Raw genomic sequence first — 16,297 nt, forward strand, 5'->3', positions numbered from 1 at the left:
ATAGTATAGCAATTATATTCAGCAAATTATATTTAATGTGTACGATTCAAAAAATGGAAGTGCAGGGATTTTGAAGGATGACTACTATCAGAAGCTAACTGAGATTAATCTATGACAATACTAACTTCAATTGCTTATATACCAAAGCCAAGTACTGGGAAAAAAAATTCTTTAATTAAAAAAATTTTGATCCTATGCACAACTGTTCTTACTCTAAAAATTCTGAAGAATAATACAGAAGTAGACATTTCAACTGCTGGAGAAAGGGAAAAATGCAGAAATAAATACAGATAAACTATAAGAGCATCAGGCAAATCTAGCTGCAGCTTCAGCAATATATTTCCTAGATAATGTAGCTCATGAAACTAAGTACTGCTTTAATTGTTTGATCCTCTTCTTATTCGTTAGTTTTCGAAATGCACTCGACTCAATTTGCCGAATTCTCTCCCTGCTCACGCCCATCATCTCCCCAATCTCTTGCAGTGTCTTCATCCTCCCATCATCCAATCCAAATCTCCACCTAATGACTTGATTCTCCCTTGGACTTAGACTGTCCAGCACCTTCTCCAAGTCCCGCTTCATAAATTGCTTCATTATCAAGTCTTCTGCTGTTTCTGCATCAGGATCAGCAATCACTTCCTGGAAATAAGATGAACATTTTGTTAAGCATTATATTCAAAGATTCAATTAAGGTTCTGACACCAGAAATGCATGGTGAAAGGGAACATGACTAACTGAAGGTTTAAGATCCATGTTAAGCCCCATCTTCTGGTCAAGAGACCTTGGAGCTTTCGGAGTGAGTAGTACAGCACTAAGCCTTTTCATTGAAAGCCCAGCTGCCTCTGCAACTTCTTCATCATCAGGATGCCTTCCATTTTCGCTGTACAATTGCCTTCTAGCCTCCTTCACTCTGTAAGTTGCTTCCACCATGTGAAACTGTAAATCCGGAACATTGCAAACAAAAATGTTCAGACATTATGCACCTCGCTGTTACTGGCAAAAAACATATAACTTCAGAAGACAATTTAGTTCTTAGAGGACAAACAACAGGATATTAAAGAATGTACCGGTAAGCGTATTGTCCTAGATTGATCGGAGAGAGACTTGCGGACTGCCTGTTTAATCCACCAATGGGCATAGGTTGAGAATTTAAAACCTTTTGAAGCATCAAACTTCTCTGCACCTTTCACAAGACCTCGACATCCTTCCTGTGAGTCAAATCAAATTTCAGAAGCCACAAGCATTAAAGGCAACAGATAAAAGCTTTTTTCTATTCTTTATCTGCCTTCTCTCATAAATTCATTTTTGAAAATCTGCATCAACTTGCTTGGCTGCAAACAAGGCGGTACATACCTGAACAAGATCTTGGAGATTCATCCCAGCTCCCTGATAATTTTTCGCAATTGAAATAACAAGCCGTATGTTGGATTTTATCATTTTGTCTTTGCAAAATGTACCATGGTTTAAGCGCTCCCGTAAAGTTCTCTGATGTACACCAGCAGCAGCAGCCCACTGGGCAAAAGTGGGCTCACCTCCACACCGCTTTGCAAGCTCCTCATGGAGCCCTTCAAGTTTCAGTAGGTCCTGAATTACATTATGAAATGAGAAGATATTAGAAATCTGAAAGACCCAATTGAAATTTAAAAAATAAAGAAACAGATATGAAACTTCCAAATAACAAGGAAAATTGTGAAGCTTTCCAAGAAAAGGAGGAAATGGCCTGACATATTTCTAGCCATTTGTTGTTTAAGCACACAACAATATCAACTTACACAAATTGACTGTCTAAAGAAGCATTTAAGTAAATAAATATTCTCCCTGTTGTGCATCTAATATTTGTGATCTCCCCTCAATGAAAATTCTTGCATTTTTAGATAGGTTATCTTTAAACCACTGCAAGCAAATCAATTGTAAGGATAGGATTATGATGCATATCACAAGATTAGTAATCAACCTGTATCCCTTCAGACAACTCCAATTCTTCATTAGCAGTTAGAAGCCTGGAAGTGCTTGTCGTTCCTCTCAAGTAACGCAATGGATCAGAGTAGTCCACCTCTTGCAAAGAAGCACGTTTTTTCTTGCTGGTAGAACCAGACTTCACAGGCATGACAGTTGCTGCAGACTTTTCAGCTGCTCTGGCTCGTCTGGCTTTTCTTTCTGCTTGGCGCCATGATCTCACAGTTATACCATCTGAAAGTTGTTTCTGCAGAAGTGCAAGCTCTTCATGAGTTGGCTCTAAATCATCAGATTCTTTGACGGGATATTGCATGGAATATTCTTCCCTTTGTCCAGTTTCAGCTGTCACCGAATCTCCTAGAATACAAGCTCGTTCTGTTTCTGTAAACTGAGGCAATCTAGATGATAAGGCATCAGCTGTGGATTGTGGAGTTGCAAGTTTACTTTCAGTTTCTGCACTAGGGGAACTTTTAACCAAAGTGGCAGCTTCCTTTGCAAACTTGACAGCAGCTCTTGCAAGAGCAACTGCTTCAGCAGCAGCTGCAGCAATTACAGCCTCATCACTTGTAATAAGTGTTTCTGTAGCTAGATTTGATCTAAAGGTTTCCTACACATATAAACAAAGACAATAAATTACAACCACCTTGTCATAGACATCAATTAATGACTTTAAGTCAGAAATGCAATGTCGTAAGCAAGCATATAGAAATTAAGATATAGTTCCAAGACTTTTCAAGGAGATTTTGTGGAAGATAAACCAGAAAAAGGGAGATCATCAACAGCTTCAGAAACAACAAAACAGACATAAGCACAGATTGAGAATCTGCTATCAGTATACAGCAAAGAAGGAGGGAACATAAGCATATCACTACTATTGGATGATCATGGGCTATAAAAGATCCCTTTACCTAATGAAGATGAAAAGTTTATGAAATGGTATACAAAAAAGATGCTACTCCATTGTTTAGAAGCTTGTTGTACATCATTATCACCCTATATAACAGATGTGAGATGACTAATGTAGGTTTATCATGGAATAGTAAATGATGAACAAGACTAACAAATGTTCCCATATTGAGCTACAAAGTTAAGACTGTACTTAAAGCTAATATCCATAGAGAACAAGTCTCACCTCTTTTCGAGGACCAATTGCCCCTAAATATGTCCATGGACTGTTTGCAGCAACTGAATCTGAATGAGCTTCAAAAGAAGGTAATCTCAGCTTCTCTAAATCAAGTACTGCCGTAGATGTTGATGATGTGGAGGACAAAATACATTGTGCTCGGAAACAGATTGGATCTCTCTTTGCTGCTGATTTGAACAAAACAATCACAGTAAAGATAATTTCTCAAAAGATGTACGGCTCTACATCCTAAACTACACAACCAGCAGAGACCTGAGTGATAACTGAACTCCGTACAATAATTATAACCTCATGGCAAATATTTCCAAATTTTACATCACTACATACATAAAAAGCAGCTCTAGGTGGCATCATTTATTGATACCACCTACACTCAAACAATACTTGCAAAAAGCAAGTTTGGGAATTAACCAGGTTATTTCTTTCTAAGAACTTAAAAAGATATAGACAACTCTATCGCCAAAGGAAAACTATTGGGATTTAGTTCAATTTTTACCATTCTTCATAACCTTACAAAATTAGGTAAACCTTCAAAAAGAAGTGGTCGATTGCAGGAACCAATTAATTTCAACCCAAAACAAGAGGTTTCCCTAATGAAGAAAGAAGAAACCATTATGAAGGAGAACATGTTGACAGAAAAGAAGTCAAGGCAATTGATTTGAAATTTGTTATGCTGGCAATAGAAGTGAACACTATCTAGTGGTTTGATGAAAAAAGCGTAGATAAAGTTGCTTATTGGCTACTCCAGTGGCTGCTAGCCCACCCCCAATTTAAAAATGGTGTACTAGAAGAATACTAGATCAGTAAAACTAGATTATGGAGAGTAAAACACACATACCCTTGACAGTCTACTCAAACTCATTTTCAGGCATATGCCCGCTGTATTTTTAACCATACAACTGTTGAATGAAGCTACAACTGATACCACAATGGAGTTCCCATAAACTCCCCAATAATTGGAAAGATAGTTTGATGTAGTTTAAAAAAAAATGAATTTTGGGTCTGGTGAATTACAGTAAACTCAATGAATGGTAAGTGGTAACTCTCTCAATCTACTGCTATCAACTACTCTAAATCATAACAAGTTACATACGATTACTTACTACATTTTACAGACAAAACGCCTCATTATGTTTAGAATAGAATCACAAATATGAGAGAACTCCCTCTTACATCAGGCACAATTTAAATAAAATTACACACACACGTATACACGTAGAGAGATCAGTTAAATCATGCTGCGAACAGTGAAAGATCCGCACAACTCGAATAACTCTCACAATACTAGTCACCCATTGCAGAGCTGATTGAAATGAGGAAGTCTGAAATGAACGGCATCCAAAACACCAACCAAAGTACACCACTTCAGTTCTGATTAAGCAAAGCATTTGTGATTTGGTATCAACCCAAAAACATAAAGACAAATCTATTCTATTTCTCTCTGAAAGTAAGGCGTTGTGTGGATATACAAAAGCAAAAGAGACACATTTTTACTTTTGGCTGAAACAGAGGCATTTGACATTTGAGATTGGAAGTCAAAAAGGGAAAAAAAAAAAAAAAAAAAGGAAGAACACCCAGCTCAATTGAGGTTCAAACAAATGCATTTGTGATTGAATATCAACCCATAAAACAGGAAACAAATTACAAAACCAATACACGCCTATTTCAGCTCAGATTGAACTAAAAACATTAGAAATACAATAATGTGAAATTCAGAGAGGTAGAGAGGAAGGGGAAGAGAGTAACTTACGAGATTGGCTAAAGTTGGGATTGTGAAAATGGTTAGTTTTGAAATAGATAGAGAAAGTGTCTGGTTGGCACTTGAACTGTGGCAGCAGACAAGACATCCTCCACTTCTTCAGCTACTAATAGTATTCGTATGTTTTTCATTCAATTGACTCTTTAATCTCTAAAATCCATGAAAGGGCCATATCAATTATGGAAGACGCCGAAAGTTCAAAACTTTGAGGACTTCACATAGAAAGAAAGAGAGGGAGAAAGAGAGAGGTTCTCTGCTAATCGCTGGTATTGTGATAATATAAACGGATAAGGGAGCGAGCCCTGCCTGCCTGCGGACGAGAGGGGGACAACTAGTCTCTTCTATATTTACCTAAGCAAATATACTAGAAAAATATATATATATTCTTTCTTTTTCTAGGACAATTAAATAATTTTAATATATAAAATTTAAAATAAAAAATTATAACATTGTAAATTAAAAGGTAAAAATTTAGAACATTGTATTGTAAATTTTTATTTAATTATGACTTTATTTTCAGAATATATATAATGTTTGTGGTCTTGGGCTTTACTAGAAGTGGAGTTTTTCTTTCTTTTGTTTTTAAAATTTGGGAGTTGCATGGAATTTACGTGTTACTCCGGGTAAGAATGAGACACTGAACCCCAAGCAAAACCCTTTCCCTATCGGTTTGCACTTCGCTGTTTCAACCCTTTCAATTTCATTTCTCAAAGCAAACTAGCAAAACCCACAATGTCGTTCGCATCATCTAGGGCTTTCAAGGGCTGCAGAGCCCTGTTAGCTCCGTCGAAGTCCGCTGCCACCGCCACAACAGCCGCAGCATTGAAACCCAAAGCCACCAAGACAGCGGAAAAACGGAAGTCAAAACCGGCAGATTCTATTAAGCGCACTGGAATACTTCAGGCCACTCCCATTTCCTCTGCTCTTCGCGACTTTCTGGGAGTCCCTGAATCTTCTCGTACTGATGCTGTCAAGAAGATATGGGTTTATATCAAGGATCAAAAATTGCAGGTCTTTCACTTAACCTTATATTACTCTTGATTTTCCCTTCAGGGATTTAGAATCTATATCTACCAATGTGCTCGTTAGACCCTAGCTTTATTTTTTTTAATGAATTTGTCTGTTACCATCTATGAACCCTAGATCAAGTTTCATATTACGTTCATCTGCTAATTTTGGAATTTTTTTTAGCTTCTTTAGTTCTAATAGTTGTTAAACCCTAGTTTTCTGAAGTTCAAAATGCTTTTTCGCTTGGACGCATGATTTTCTTAGGGCCAGTTTGGTAATGCTCCCACTGTTGCGAGAAAAAATACATTATAAGATATATTAATTAGAGTATTAATAAATGATAAAAAATTTAATTTGACAAAAAACTCACTTTTTTTTTAACGTCGTAAAGAGGTGTTTTTAACGGAAAAATTGATTTTTTTTTTCTTTTTCTTTTTCTTTAATCACTGCGAATCCCAAAATTTCACATTTTGGTGATACTTTTGCATTTACATATTTGAAAATATATGATTATAAAAATATCACATAAATTGCACAAAATTGAAAGAAACTGAAATCAATATAACTCAAGTCCTTTCAGATTACACGATTTCTGTCTGCTACTAGAAAAAAAAATTGGAAGGAGGGGAGAGGAGTGGGGGGCCGTGTTTGAAGATGTATGCTTCTGGGTTGGGGTTAAGTAAAGAAAAGGTAAACAATTTAAAGATGGAATTTATTTCTTTTCTTTTCCTTTTTTTTAGAATGCCTGGATTTGGTTAATGATGTTCAGCAATTGTAAATTTAGAATTTTTCTTTTTTTGGTTTTTTATGCTTTATAAAGGCTAGAGGTGGTAAAAGTTCAAAATGTGGGTGAGAATTGTACCAATTGTGTTTAAGGTTTACCAATTCATATCTCATATTAGCATCAGGAACTTTGAATTGTGGTTTTGCCAGAATGAATATTATCAAGTCCATTGTAAATTTAACCCACTGGCTTGCAAAATAGGAATTGGTTAACTTTCATGGATGGGCTGTTGTAAGTTTAGCTTTATGTGTTTCATGATTGAATTTTCTACGTGGACTAAGGAGGCATATGCATTGAGTTGTTTAACAAATCTAAATTGTTCTCACTGTTCGGCTGCTCGCATTGCTGTTACATATGGCTTTTTTTTATTAAATTTATGTGGTTACTAGACTGGATAGTTTGATGAATAAATGTTGTTGTCCTGTTGTACTATGTATTAAAATATGCGGATGCTTTTACCTGCAGAACCCCACAGATAAGAAGGAGATCTTTTGTGATGAGAAGTTAAAGACCATATTTGATGGAAAAGAAAAGGTTGGATTCCTGGAGATAGGGAAGTTACTATCACGTCATTTCGTGAAGACCAGTTAACTTTCGCTCTTGGGTGTTAGATTTTCTTGCTGGACTTTGTGGAGTGAAGCTCTTAACTACTGATGTTGAATCCTTTTTTGTGCTATTATGCTGATATTTCCTTTTGCATGAGAGCCAGTGTTTATGAATTGTATTGCACCTGAACAAGTATTTAGATGGACATTATGTAAAAATGGGCTAGTAAAAAAGGGTTCATATTTAACCTGTTTTCTGATATCAGTTTATATGATCTCTCCTTAGGTGTTTATCTAATTTGTTTAGGTAAATGGCTACTGAACCTTCCCTCACATTGTGCTTGTGTTTTCCAGAGGCAGGCATTGAGCCTGGGACGCAATCCGTGAAAGAATTCTTTGTGGTAGCCATGTTTTTTAGTATAGAATTTGGCTTCCAAAAATTGTGGAAGTGTAATAGGAGGAATGGACTGGTCAATGGCTTTTGGTTAACTGATGAACCAAAACAAACTGTATTCTTTCAGTTGTGGTGTATTTTTATTTTTTATTTTTTGGCGAAGATGAAGATGAGTGCATTAAGAAGGGATTAAACCCTTGATAAAGCTTGATAAAGTACAACTGATTTACAGAATTCCTGGCAAAAGAAGGGAAGCAAAGGGTTTTCTGTGTTTGGTTGAGTTCTCAATATTTGTGAAGTTGGTTTCTTACTTTTTGGTTCGATTTAATTAAAAACGGAACCAACCTGTAATTGTTGCATGCCCAACTGCTTCAGTTGGGGAGATGGTCCATCCATTTCTCTACAGCAGCAGGAGAACCATACCATGATCTCAGCTCATCATCTGAACCAACTGGTGAGTGGTAAACTCCATCCAAGCTAATCTCGAGTCCATCCTCAAGATGAGCCGACACCTACTGCCCCATACGTCTACTTGTCCACATACCTGCAGAATGTACAATGTAGCTCTCAGATTATATTCTGTTAGCTGTTATTCAAGGAATTTTTAACAAAGCGAGCCCCATGAACATACCTGTAACAATCTTGAGTGCGTAGGAGCTATCAAGAAAATGAGTTTCTTTTTCAAAAAAGCAGATGATAGTTCATCTGTATCTACAGGACATGTCTTTCTTTTTATTATAAATTGATTGGTTTCCGAAAACTTCATAAAAGGCAAATTGCCTAAGTGAATTAGAGAACTAAATGCTTAGTTAAAGAAAAATGAAAATTTACTATATAATATAAATTGGAGTAATTTAATAGTTGATTTTTTCATTTTAAAAAATTTATTAAAATATTTATGAAATTTTTTAAAAAAATTACTAATTAGTTCTTTATTAATTTTAATCGTTAAATATTTTAAAATTTAACAATTTAACATTAACTTCTCCGAAACAATCGAATCAATAAAATTTGAAAAAAAATTAACCACAGAAAGAAACTCATAACTCTTCCACATTAACGAAAGACCTTCTCTCAATCATTGTCTATTGACCGAGAAACAACCATCAAAATATAAAAAATTACGAAAAAATTACATACGAGAATTAAGAGTTTTTATTTCTATCAAAAATAAAATGTCCGGCTTGTAACTAGAAATCAAATCTTTCAATACAATAACTGTAATTCCATACGAGAATTAAGAGTTTTTATTTTTATCAAAAATAAAATGTCCGGCTTATAATTAGGAATCAAATCTTTCAATACAATAACTGTCCGGAGATTGCCACCATAAATCTATCAAAGAGGTCTGTATATTCTGAAAATTGATTGGATTATATGTGAGAAACATCCCCACTATACAGAAATTATAAGTGACGATCGAAATATTTCTGGAGTTCTTAATATGGATAACAACATTTTTTTCTTCGTCAACAATAATCAATTGACATAGATCGTTTTTCATGGGGAGGGGTGAGAAGAAGTTAGATTAAAAAAAAAAAGGAAAAGAGAGAGTATCAAGTCATAAAGGAACTAGAGAGAGAAACTTGCATCGAAAGTTTTAAATTTAAGACTTTTTTTTTAACAAAACTACTGATTGTATTAATAAAATTCCATCAAACAAAAAGGAATACCATCCCATACAAAGAAACAATTATATCTCATAGATTTTTCGGGCTTTAAAATCTTTAATATACCTTTTCATTATCTTGCATTATTGTTGCATCAAAAAATAAATAACTCATATTAATAAATTATTTTTAAATGAAATTTAGAGGTGAAAAAGAAGAGTAATATATTAATAAGAATACAAAGAAAATTAAGTTTATTTTTGTGAGATTTATGTGACGGTGGAACAAATGATAATTAAAATAAAAATAAATTGTTGTTTTAATTTCTTTAAAAAAAGAAAAATCCTTAATAAAGAGCAGAATGCGTTTAAATTACTTATAGTTGTTATAATGAGTAAATTATGGAAAGAAGGTCCTCTCATGAATATTGATTTAATTAAGGCCACTTTTTGAACAATACAAAAGAAATAAAAATATTTTTTAAAAATTAAATTTAACATTTAAAATATTGAATTCGTCAAATTTAATTTGATTTTGATTTTAAATTTAACATTGAAATTTTAATTTAAAAAATATATAAAATTTTAATTTCATTAAATAATTTTAAAATATAAATAAACTAATAAATTTCTTACAAACGAAAAAATCTGATGATAATATATTCAAAAGAATTCTCAAAGTTAAAAACACTATCTTCCCGATTGGATACTTATCTGTTACAAAAATGTAGTAAAGCAAACAAAGATCGAAACATAGACGCGTGTAAGCAACGCGCACACATATCAGCAGAAACTCCTATTAAATCTCCTCTATACTGCAGAGCATAATCCGATATCTTTGTGCCAATCACTCAGAGAAGTAATTCTTGCTCCTCATAGAACACGCAAAAGCAAGGAAAGGCATCGCCTTTCAATCTCAAACCCTGACTGAAATTACATTTGGTATGCAATCTTTCATGAGAATTGTTGTTGTTTTCTTCTATGCATGAATCTTTTCTTGCAAATGAGGGTTGATTCAAATTTTATCTCTTTGCCTTATAGTTATAGTTGTAGTATATGGTGATTATGTTGTGTGACACTGACATCCCATTATTCCTCGGATGTAACTGGCTCTTGAATTGGGTGATTGTGTTTTTGGTTATCATGGGGATCCCTCAGCTTGATGTTATCATGTAATTAAGGTGTTTGTTTAATTGTTCTGAAGACTTATCTTAGTACGCTTATAGAAAATACCATCCATGGCAAGTAACATGGAGACTTATAACTTTTTTCTTGATGCATTATTGTCAAATGTTATTTTATTAAAGTTCCTTCTAACAGCTTGTAGTTTTCTATTTCTGCAGCATTAAAATTTAAGTTGAAGAAGGATGGGAGATGGGAAGGACAAGCATGAAAATGATTCTACTGATAAAGGGTTGCTTTCACATCTTGCTGGATTTGCCGCTGGTCACTACGCACATGGATCGCATCCGCATGGTTATCCTCCTCAACCATATACCCAACAGGGCTACCCACCTGCTGGATATCCTCCTCCTGGTGGGTGTCCGCCAGCAGGTTACCCTCCCCCAGGTGGATACCCACCGGCGGGTTATCCTCCTCCTGGCGGTTACCCCCCAGCTAGTTACCCTGGCCCGTCAGCTCCCCATCATTCAGGTACACCCACTACTACAAAAATATGTTTAAGATTATTGTTTTATATAATTTAACCGTAGTTATAGGTTAATGGCAATAGTTTGTAGTCAACAGTTTTTCTATTTTTTGATAATAAAAAAAGTAGTGAGCTTTTTATGGTAGAGGTATGTATTAGGGGTAGCTAGACATTCTTCTAGTGGAATTTATGATGATTAATGCACATAAGGAACACCTGAACAGTTACCAATCGGCAGGTTGGGGTTTTGGATCTAGCAGCTGAGCATCTTTGCCCTCAGGAAGAAACTACCTGGACAAGAATTTTCTGATACAAATCCATTATGATATATCTTGGCTGACTAGTAATGATTATAGGGCATGGATCGCATGGAACTGGTATGGGGGCGCTGTTAGCTGGGGGTGCAGCTGCCGCGGCTGCTGCTTACGGGGCTCACCACCTATCACATGGACATGGACATGGACATGGCCATCATGGGTATGGCTCTGGTCATGGGAAGTTCAAGCATGGAAAATACAAGCATGGGAAGCATGGAAAGTCTGGAAAGCACAAGGGCAAATTCGTTAAGAGATGGAAGTGATTATTGCCCATTTGACTCCCTCTCTTGTAATATATGCACCAGCTTTCTCCAATAACTGTTTTGGATTTTCATGAGTGCTTTATTTTCTCCTATGAATCTATAGTTCTGCTGCTTTATTTGTTTTGTGTGTGAAAATGCATGAGTTGGTAAGGAAAAAGGAATTTTTTCCCCTTCTAAAAGCAATGCAGCTCATATTTGGCAGTATCCTTTGCAACTTCCAAGTGCTTGGGTTAGGCTCTGTAAGAGGAAAAATTTTATGGTTAAATGATAATTTTGTGGAGAAGAGCGATAAGACAATAAAATCATGATAGTAAATATAGTTTATTCATTTTCTCTTAATAGTTTTGATCTTGAAATTTCCATATGATTGAAAAACATTACATATACAAATTATACATGGGTATAGCTTTTTATTATTGAATTTGAAAAATGCTAGATAATTGTAACATATGATTGAAAAATAATAAAAACAAAATGGAAACTTGAAAATAAAAATTGTCCAGATCCCTATCTTATCATTCAAAAAGATAATCAAGAATATTGCAATTAGCTAGTAATTAAGCAAGAATCTTGGTATGAAACACTTTCTAGAATTTGAGAAAAAAAATATTTGCACGAATTTAAATTAGTGAGAAGATATATACAGAAAAAATAATATCTATTGATAAATATGGCCATGAGCAGATTTCAGTTCAGGAATAATGGTTCATTTTATTTTTTTAATTAAATCACAATCAGATTGATTTAGAAACGGTTCGAAGGCAGTTTTAACTTTTAAAATATCTATTTTTCAAAATTTCAGTTTTAATTTTAATTAAATCCAAATTATAAACTCTCAATCCGATTTTAGATTTGAAAAAAATTTAAAAATAAAAAATTTTAAATAAAATGTAAGTCTTAAATGTTCTTAAATATATTTTTATTGAATAAATAAATTGTACAAAAGTATCCATTTACATGATATAAAAATAAAATAAAATAATATATAATATAAAAAATAAATAAGATTTTTTATAAATTAAAAATAAATTTAAATTCAATTATTTGATAATTTAACTTGCTTATATATTAATTTTAATTTACACAATTTTATAAAATAATTTCTTTTAGAAATAAAAAATAAACCGAATTTAAACTTAACATTCGATTTAAATGGACCGATTTCAACTAAAATAAAAACTCTAATCTACCTCTAATTTAATATTTCAATTCCATTCAAAAACTGAAATTAATTTAATCAGTCCGATTCACGGTTCAAATCAAAACATGGCCACGTCTATCTACGACAATGAAAGTAACAAATTAAGGAATCAGATTTTTTTTTTTAATCTTTTCGAAAACCACGGTTACCAGCAGAATCAAATTAAGCAATGTTTGGCGGCTCGCTCTAACTAAAAAAGAAAATTTTAATTTGTGGAATAAACTTTACCAGCCGGCTTTTTGTTTCTTTAATCTTGAATGAAACAGCTGGCTTAATGTATACTTAATATTAACATCATGGATTGGATGCCACTGCTTAACTTATGTGTGGTGCAATTTTGGCTTTCTTTTACTGAGTAGATCCTATATAAATCCAATGCCTTGGCCTAACTTTCACTCATCATACTCTGTTTTTCTTCCAGTTCTTTCCTTTTGATCAGTTAAACAAACAGAAACAAAGAAGACGAAGCATGGACATCCTTATTGCCTTTGTCGTACTTCTCATCACTCTTCCATTATTATTTTTCATGTACAAACCAAAATCCAATGCCGCCGGTGGAAAGAGTCTCCCCCCTGGCAATACTGGCTGGCCGCTTATTGGCGAGAGCATAGAGTTTCTTAGCACTGGTCGGAAGGGTCAGCCAGAGAAGTTTATATTCGATAGAATGGCAAAGTTTTCAAGCAAAGTCTTCAAGACCTCGTTGTTTCTTGAACCAGCTGCAGTATTTTGTGGGGCAGCAGGGAACAAGTTCTTGTTCTCCAATGAGAACAAGCTGGTCACTGCGTGGTGGCCTAACTCTGTCAACAAAATTTTCCCTTCCTCTAATCAAACCTCTTCACAAGAAGAATCAAAGAGAATGAGAAAGCTTCTTCCTCTGTTTCTGAAGCCAGAAGCACTTCAAAAATACATTAGTATCATGGACGCCATTGCACAAAAGCATTTTACAAACGACTGGGACAATAAACAAGAAGTAATTGTTTTCCCTTTAGCTAAGATGTACACTTTTTCAATAGCTTGTCGCTTGTTTCTAAGCATGGAAGATCACGACGAAGTAGAAAAGTTCGCCAAGCCATTCGAGGTTTTAGCCTCAGCAATCATTGCAATACCCATTGATTTTCCAGGGACACCATTCAACCGTGGGATCAAAGCATCAAATTTGGTGAGAAAGGAGCTGACAAGAATTATCAAGCAAAGGAAGATTGATCTAGCAGAGAATAAAGCATCTCCAAGACAAGATATATTGTCTCATATGCTAACCACAGCAGATGAAAACGGGCAGTACATGAATGAAATGGACGTAGCAGATAAGATTCTTGGTTTGCTTATTGGAGGCCATGACACAGCCAGTGCTGCTATAACGTTTGTTATCAAATATCTTGCAGAGTTGCCTCAAGTCTACAACAAAGTTTTAGAAGGTATATATATGATAACTTGTAAAATATAGAGACTGTATTTCGCTTAAAGTGACTTGACCAGATAAGAAGTAACTGAACATCAAAATAGGCAGGGCTCCAAGCCCATCAGCCTTCAGGGCTCCCAAAAGGGTCTTGAATGGTCCGACCACTAAGGTGTTCGGTACTCAAAATTTCATCCCTTCTAGGAATCTTATAAGACTACTCTGCCTGCTATGATGTAATGTGCGTCAGGAATATCACTTCAGTATCTGAAGCCATTTGCCAGGCATATACTACATTATACAAATTAAAGTATATACACCCTTCCCATTTTTAAGAAAGAAAATTGCATTTTATCTTCTCCTACTTCTAAAACTCTTCTTGCAACTCTAAATCTTAACATCTCCTAAAAAACCACTCGACCTTATACTACATTATATATGCAGAACAAGTGGAAATCGCCAAAGCAAAAGCACCAGGAGAGCTGTTGAGTTGGGAAGACATACAGAAGATGAAGTACTCATGGAACGTAGCATGTGAGGTAATGAGACTTGCTCCTCCTCTCCAAGGAGCTTTCCGAGAAGCCATGGCTGACTTCTCCTACGCTGATTACACAATACCTAAGGGATGGAAGGTGAGTTCTTTTAATGAATTCCTTCATATAGATTTCATTTTTGTGTGTTTTTCTTAATTGGTGAGGGCTTGCATGCAGTTGTACTGGAGTGCCATCTCCACTCACAGAAACCCTGAGTGTTTCCCAGAACCAGAAAAGTTCGAACCTTCAAGGTTTGACGGGAACGGGCCGGCGCCGTACACTTTTGTCCCCTTCGGCGGAGGACCGAGGATGTGCCCTGGAAAAGAATATGCTAGGCTGGAGATTCTAGTTTTCATGCACAACGTTGTGAGGAAGTTTAAATGGGAGAAGCTCCTTCCTGAAGAGAACATTATTGTTGATCCTCTCCCAATTCCTGCTAAAGGCCTTCCCATTCGCCTCCATCCTCACAATCCTTAAATATTTCATACACTCCCGACTGAAATTTCACAATAATTTTTTCTTTTTTCTTTGTAAGACTTTACTTTTTCTAAATATTTATTTCTTTTAATCCATCCTTTTCTAGTATTATAGTTGGTTGTTGCTCCAAATTGAATTATAATTGAATATTTCAGTCTAATTGGATTCAATATTTTCAGTAAAATCAATAAGTTTGTTTAATATTTAATAATTAATTATGATATTCTGAAATCTATAATGTAGGTTTTACACATGGAGGAATACGTTTTTTTTCTTTTATTCCCTTTTTTTTTTAAGTTAGTCACGTCTAACTGTCTCTCTATTATAGAATAGAGTATCATTCGTGGCTATAGCTCAGTTCTATATATGCGGATGTGTAAGAGCCCCTTTTCCATCATGCGGCTATTTAATTCTTCTGGTGCGTGTAGAGTATCACCTGTGACTATAACTCAGTCCCGTATGTACGGATGTGCCAGAATCCCTTTTTCGTCAGACGACTATTTAATTTTTTTGGTATGAATGCGAGCAGAACTGCGAAGTGATTAAATCTGCTCTTCTTCCTTTGGTCATATCACTAAATTGGACTTCTTTCGGAAGAGCTCATATATGAAGTCCCTCGCCTGATCCCTAATTGGACTGAGACGCACTATTTGGATCGGTTTATTTCAAAAGAGGTTTGGTGGATTTTAAATTTGACTTTCTCATCAGGATTCGGCCTTGTCTTAGATATAAAAGATTCGGTGGTCATCCAATTATTTTTTTAATAAATTTATTATAACTAACCTATTCTTTGATCATATGATCAAGTTTATTCTATGAAATGTTAATATTTTATTGTTTTATCTATGACGGTCCAACTGATGAAATTATTATCGTACACGACACAGCAAAATTTGCTGTATTGACCCAATTCTTGATATTATATAAAATTAATTAAAAAACAATTAATTATTATTTATTACTTACATATTTTAAAGATTTTTAAAAAATATTTATATTAATTATTATTATATAAAATTAATGATTTTTTAGGTGTAAATATTGAATTTGAAAAATTATCCAATGAGTATCGTTAATTCAAAGCCTCAAATCGCATTTGTCAATTTCTTGACTAATTCAATTTTTTATATAATTTATTTATTTATTTAATATGGGAATAAGGTTGTTATGTGATAATTAGCATAATCAATTTATGATTAAAACTTTTGGTTTGAGCATGTTGCTGTTTAAAATTAAATCATAATTAAAACTTTTGCTTTAGGT

The 16,297-nt window shown here is 34.5% G+C and overlaps 4 protein-coding genes across 5 annotated transcripts; 3 read left to right on the forward strand and 1 right to left on the reverse strand.

The window, feature by feature from the left end:
* Positions 1 to 152: 152 nt before the first annotated feature.
* LOC110621226 (RNA polymerase sigma factor sigB) lies at positions 153 to 5,195 on the reverse strand. Of its 2 annotated transcripts, none has more exons than XM_021765420.2 (7): positions 4,851 to 5,195; positions 3,089 to 3,264; positions 1,955 to 2,563; positions 1,354 to 1,584; positions 1,068 to 1,208; positions 736 to 936; positions 153 to 639 (listed from the first exon to the last, which is right to left on the reverse strand). In XM_021765420.2, the coding sequence occupies exons 1-7, from the start codon at positions 4,945 to 4,947 to the stop codon at positions 358 to 360; spliced, it is 1,737 nt and encodes a 578-aa protein (XP_021621112.1). In that variant the 5' UTR covers positions 4,948 to 5,195; the 3' UTR covers positions 153 to 357. The 2 variants fall into 2 exon arrangements, with proteins under 2 accessions (XP_021621112.1, XP_021621111.1); XM_021765419.2 differs by having other exon boundaries at positions 3,089 to 3,267.
* Positions 5,196 to 5,434: 239 nt separating this feature from the next.
* Positions 5,435 to 7,456, forward strand: LOC110621549 (protein TRI1). The gene is made up of 2 exons (XM_021765821.2): positions 5,435 to 5,870; positions 7,117 to 7,456. The coding sequence occupies exons 1-2, from the start codon at positions 5,592 to 5,594 to the stop codon at positions 7,240 to 7,242; spliced, it is 405 nt and encodes a 134-aa protein (XP_021621513.1). The 5' UTR covers positions 5,435 to 5,591; the 3' UTR covers positions 7,243 to 7,456.
* Positions 7,457 to 9,884: 2,428 nt separating this feature from the next.
* Positions 9,885 to 11,543, forward strand: LOC110621548 (glycine-rich protein A3). The gene is made up of 3 exons (XM_021765820.2): positions 9,885 to 10,141; positions 10,543 to 10,852; positions 11,204 to 11,543. Exons 2-3 carry the CDS (start codon positions 10,567 to 10,569, stop codon positions 11,425 to 11,427), a joined length of 510 nt encoding a protein of 169 aa, XP_021621512.1. The 5' UTR covers positions 9,885 to 10,141; positions 10,543 to 10,566; the 3' UTR covers positions 11,428 to 11,543.
* Positions 11,544 to 13,034: 1,491 nt separating this feature from the next.
* On the forward strand, positions 13,035 to 15,204 carry LOC110621545 (beta-amyrin 28-monooxygenase). Its single transcript, XM_021765819.2, has 3 exons — positions 13,035 to 14,043; positions 14,469 to 14,656; positions 14,735 to 15,204. The coding sequence occupies exons 1-3, from the start codon at positions 13,098 to 13,100 to the stop codon at positions 15,032 to 15,034; spliced, it is 1,434 nt and encodes a 477-aa protein (XP_021621511.1). The 5' UTR covers positions 13,035 to 13,097; the 3' UTR covers positions 15,035 to 15,204.
* The last annotated feature ends 1,093 nt before the right edge of the window (positions 15,205 to 16,297 follow it).

Source organism: Manihot esculenta, chromosome 8 (genome assembly GCF_001659605.2).
Source record: "Manihot esculenta cultivar AM560-2 chromosome 8, M.esculenta_v8, whole genome shotgun sequence".
Taxonomy (NCBI): Eukaryota; Viridiplantae; Streptophyta; class Magnoliopsida; order Malpighiales; family Euphorbiaceae; genus Manihot; species Manihot esculenta.

Coding starts and splice junctions, on each gene's coding strand:
- LOC110621226 (XM_021765419.2), bottom strand. CDS start 4,947: ATGTCTTGTCTGCTGCCACAGTTCAAGTGCCAACCAGACACTTTCTCT. Junction 3,268..4,850: donor TCCCAACTTTAGCCAATCTC/GTAAGTTACTCT, acceptor TGTTCAAATCAG/CAGCAAAGAGAGATCCAATC. Junction 937..1,067: donor CTAGGACAATACGCTTACCG/GTACATTCTTTA, acceptor CCGGATTTACAG/TTTCACATGGTGGAAGCAAC.
- LOC110621549 (XM_021765821.2), top strand. CDS start 5,592: ATGTCGTTCGCATCATCTAGGGCTTTCAAGGGCTGCAGAGCCCTGTTA. Junction 5,871..7,116: donor TCAAGGATCAAAAATTGCAG/GTCTTTCACTTA, acceptor TTTTACCTGCAG/AACCCCACAGATAAGAAGGA.
- LOC110621548 (XM_021765820.2), top strand. CDS start 10,567: ATGGGAGATGGGAAGGACAAGCATGAAAATGATTCTACTGATAAAGGG. Junction 10,853..11,203: donor GTCAGCTCCCCATCATTCAG/GTACACCCACTA, acceptor TAATGATTATAG/GGCATGGATCGCATGGAACT.
- LOC110621545 (XM_021765819.2), top strand. CDS start 13,098: ATGGACATCCTTATTGCCTTTGTCGTACTTCTCATCACTCTTCCATTA. Junction 14,044..14,468: donor CTACAACAAAGTTTTAGAAG/GTATATATATGA, acceptor TTATATATGCAG/AACAAGTGGAAATCGCCAAA. Junction 14,657..14,734: donor CAATACCTAAGGGATGGAAG/GTGAGTTCTTTT, acceptor GCTTGCATGCAG/TTGTACTGGAGTGCCATCTC.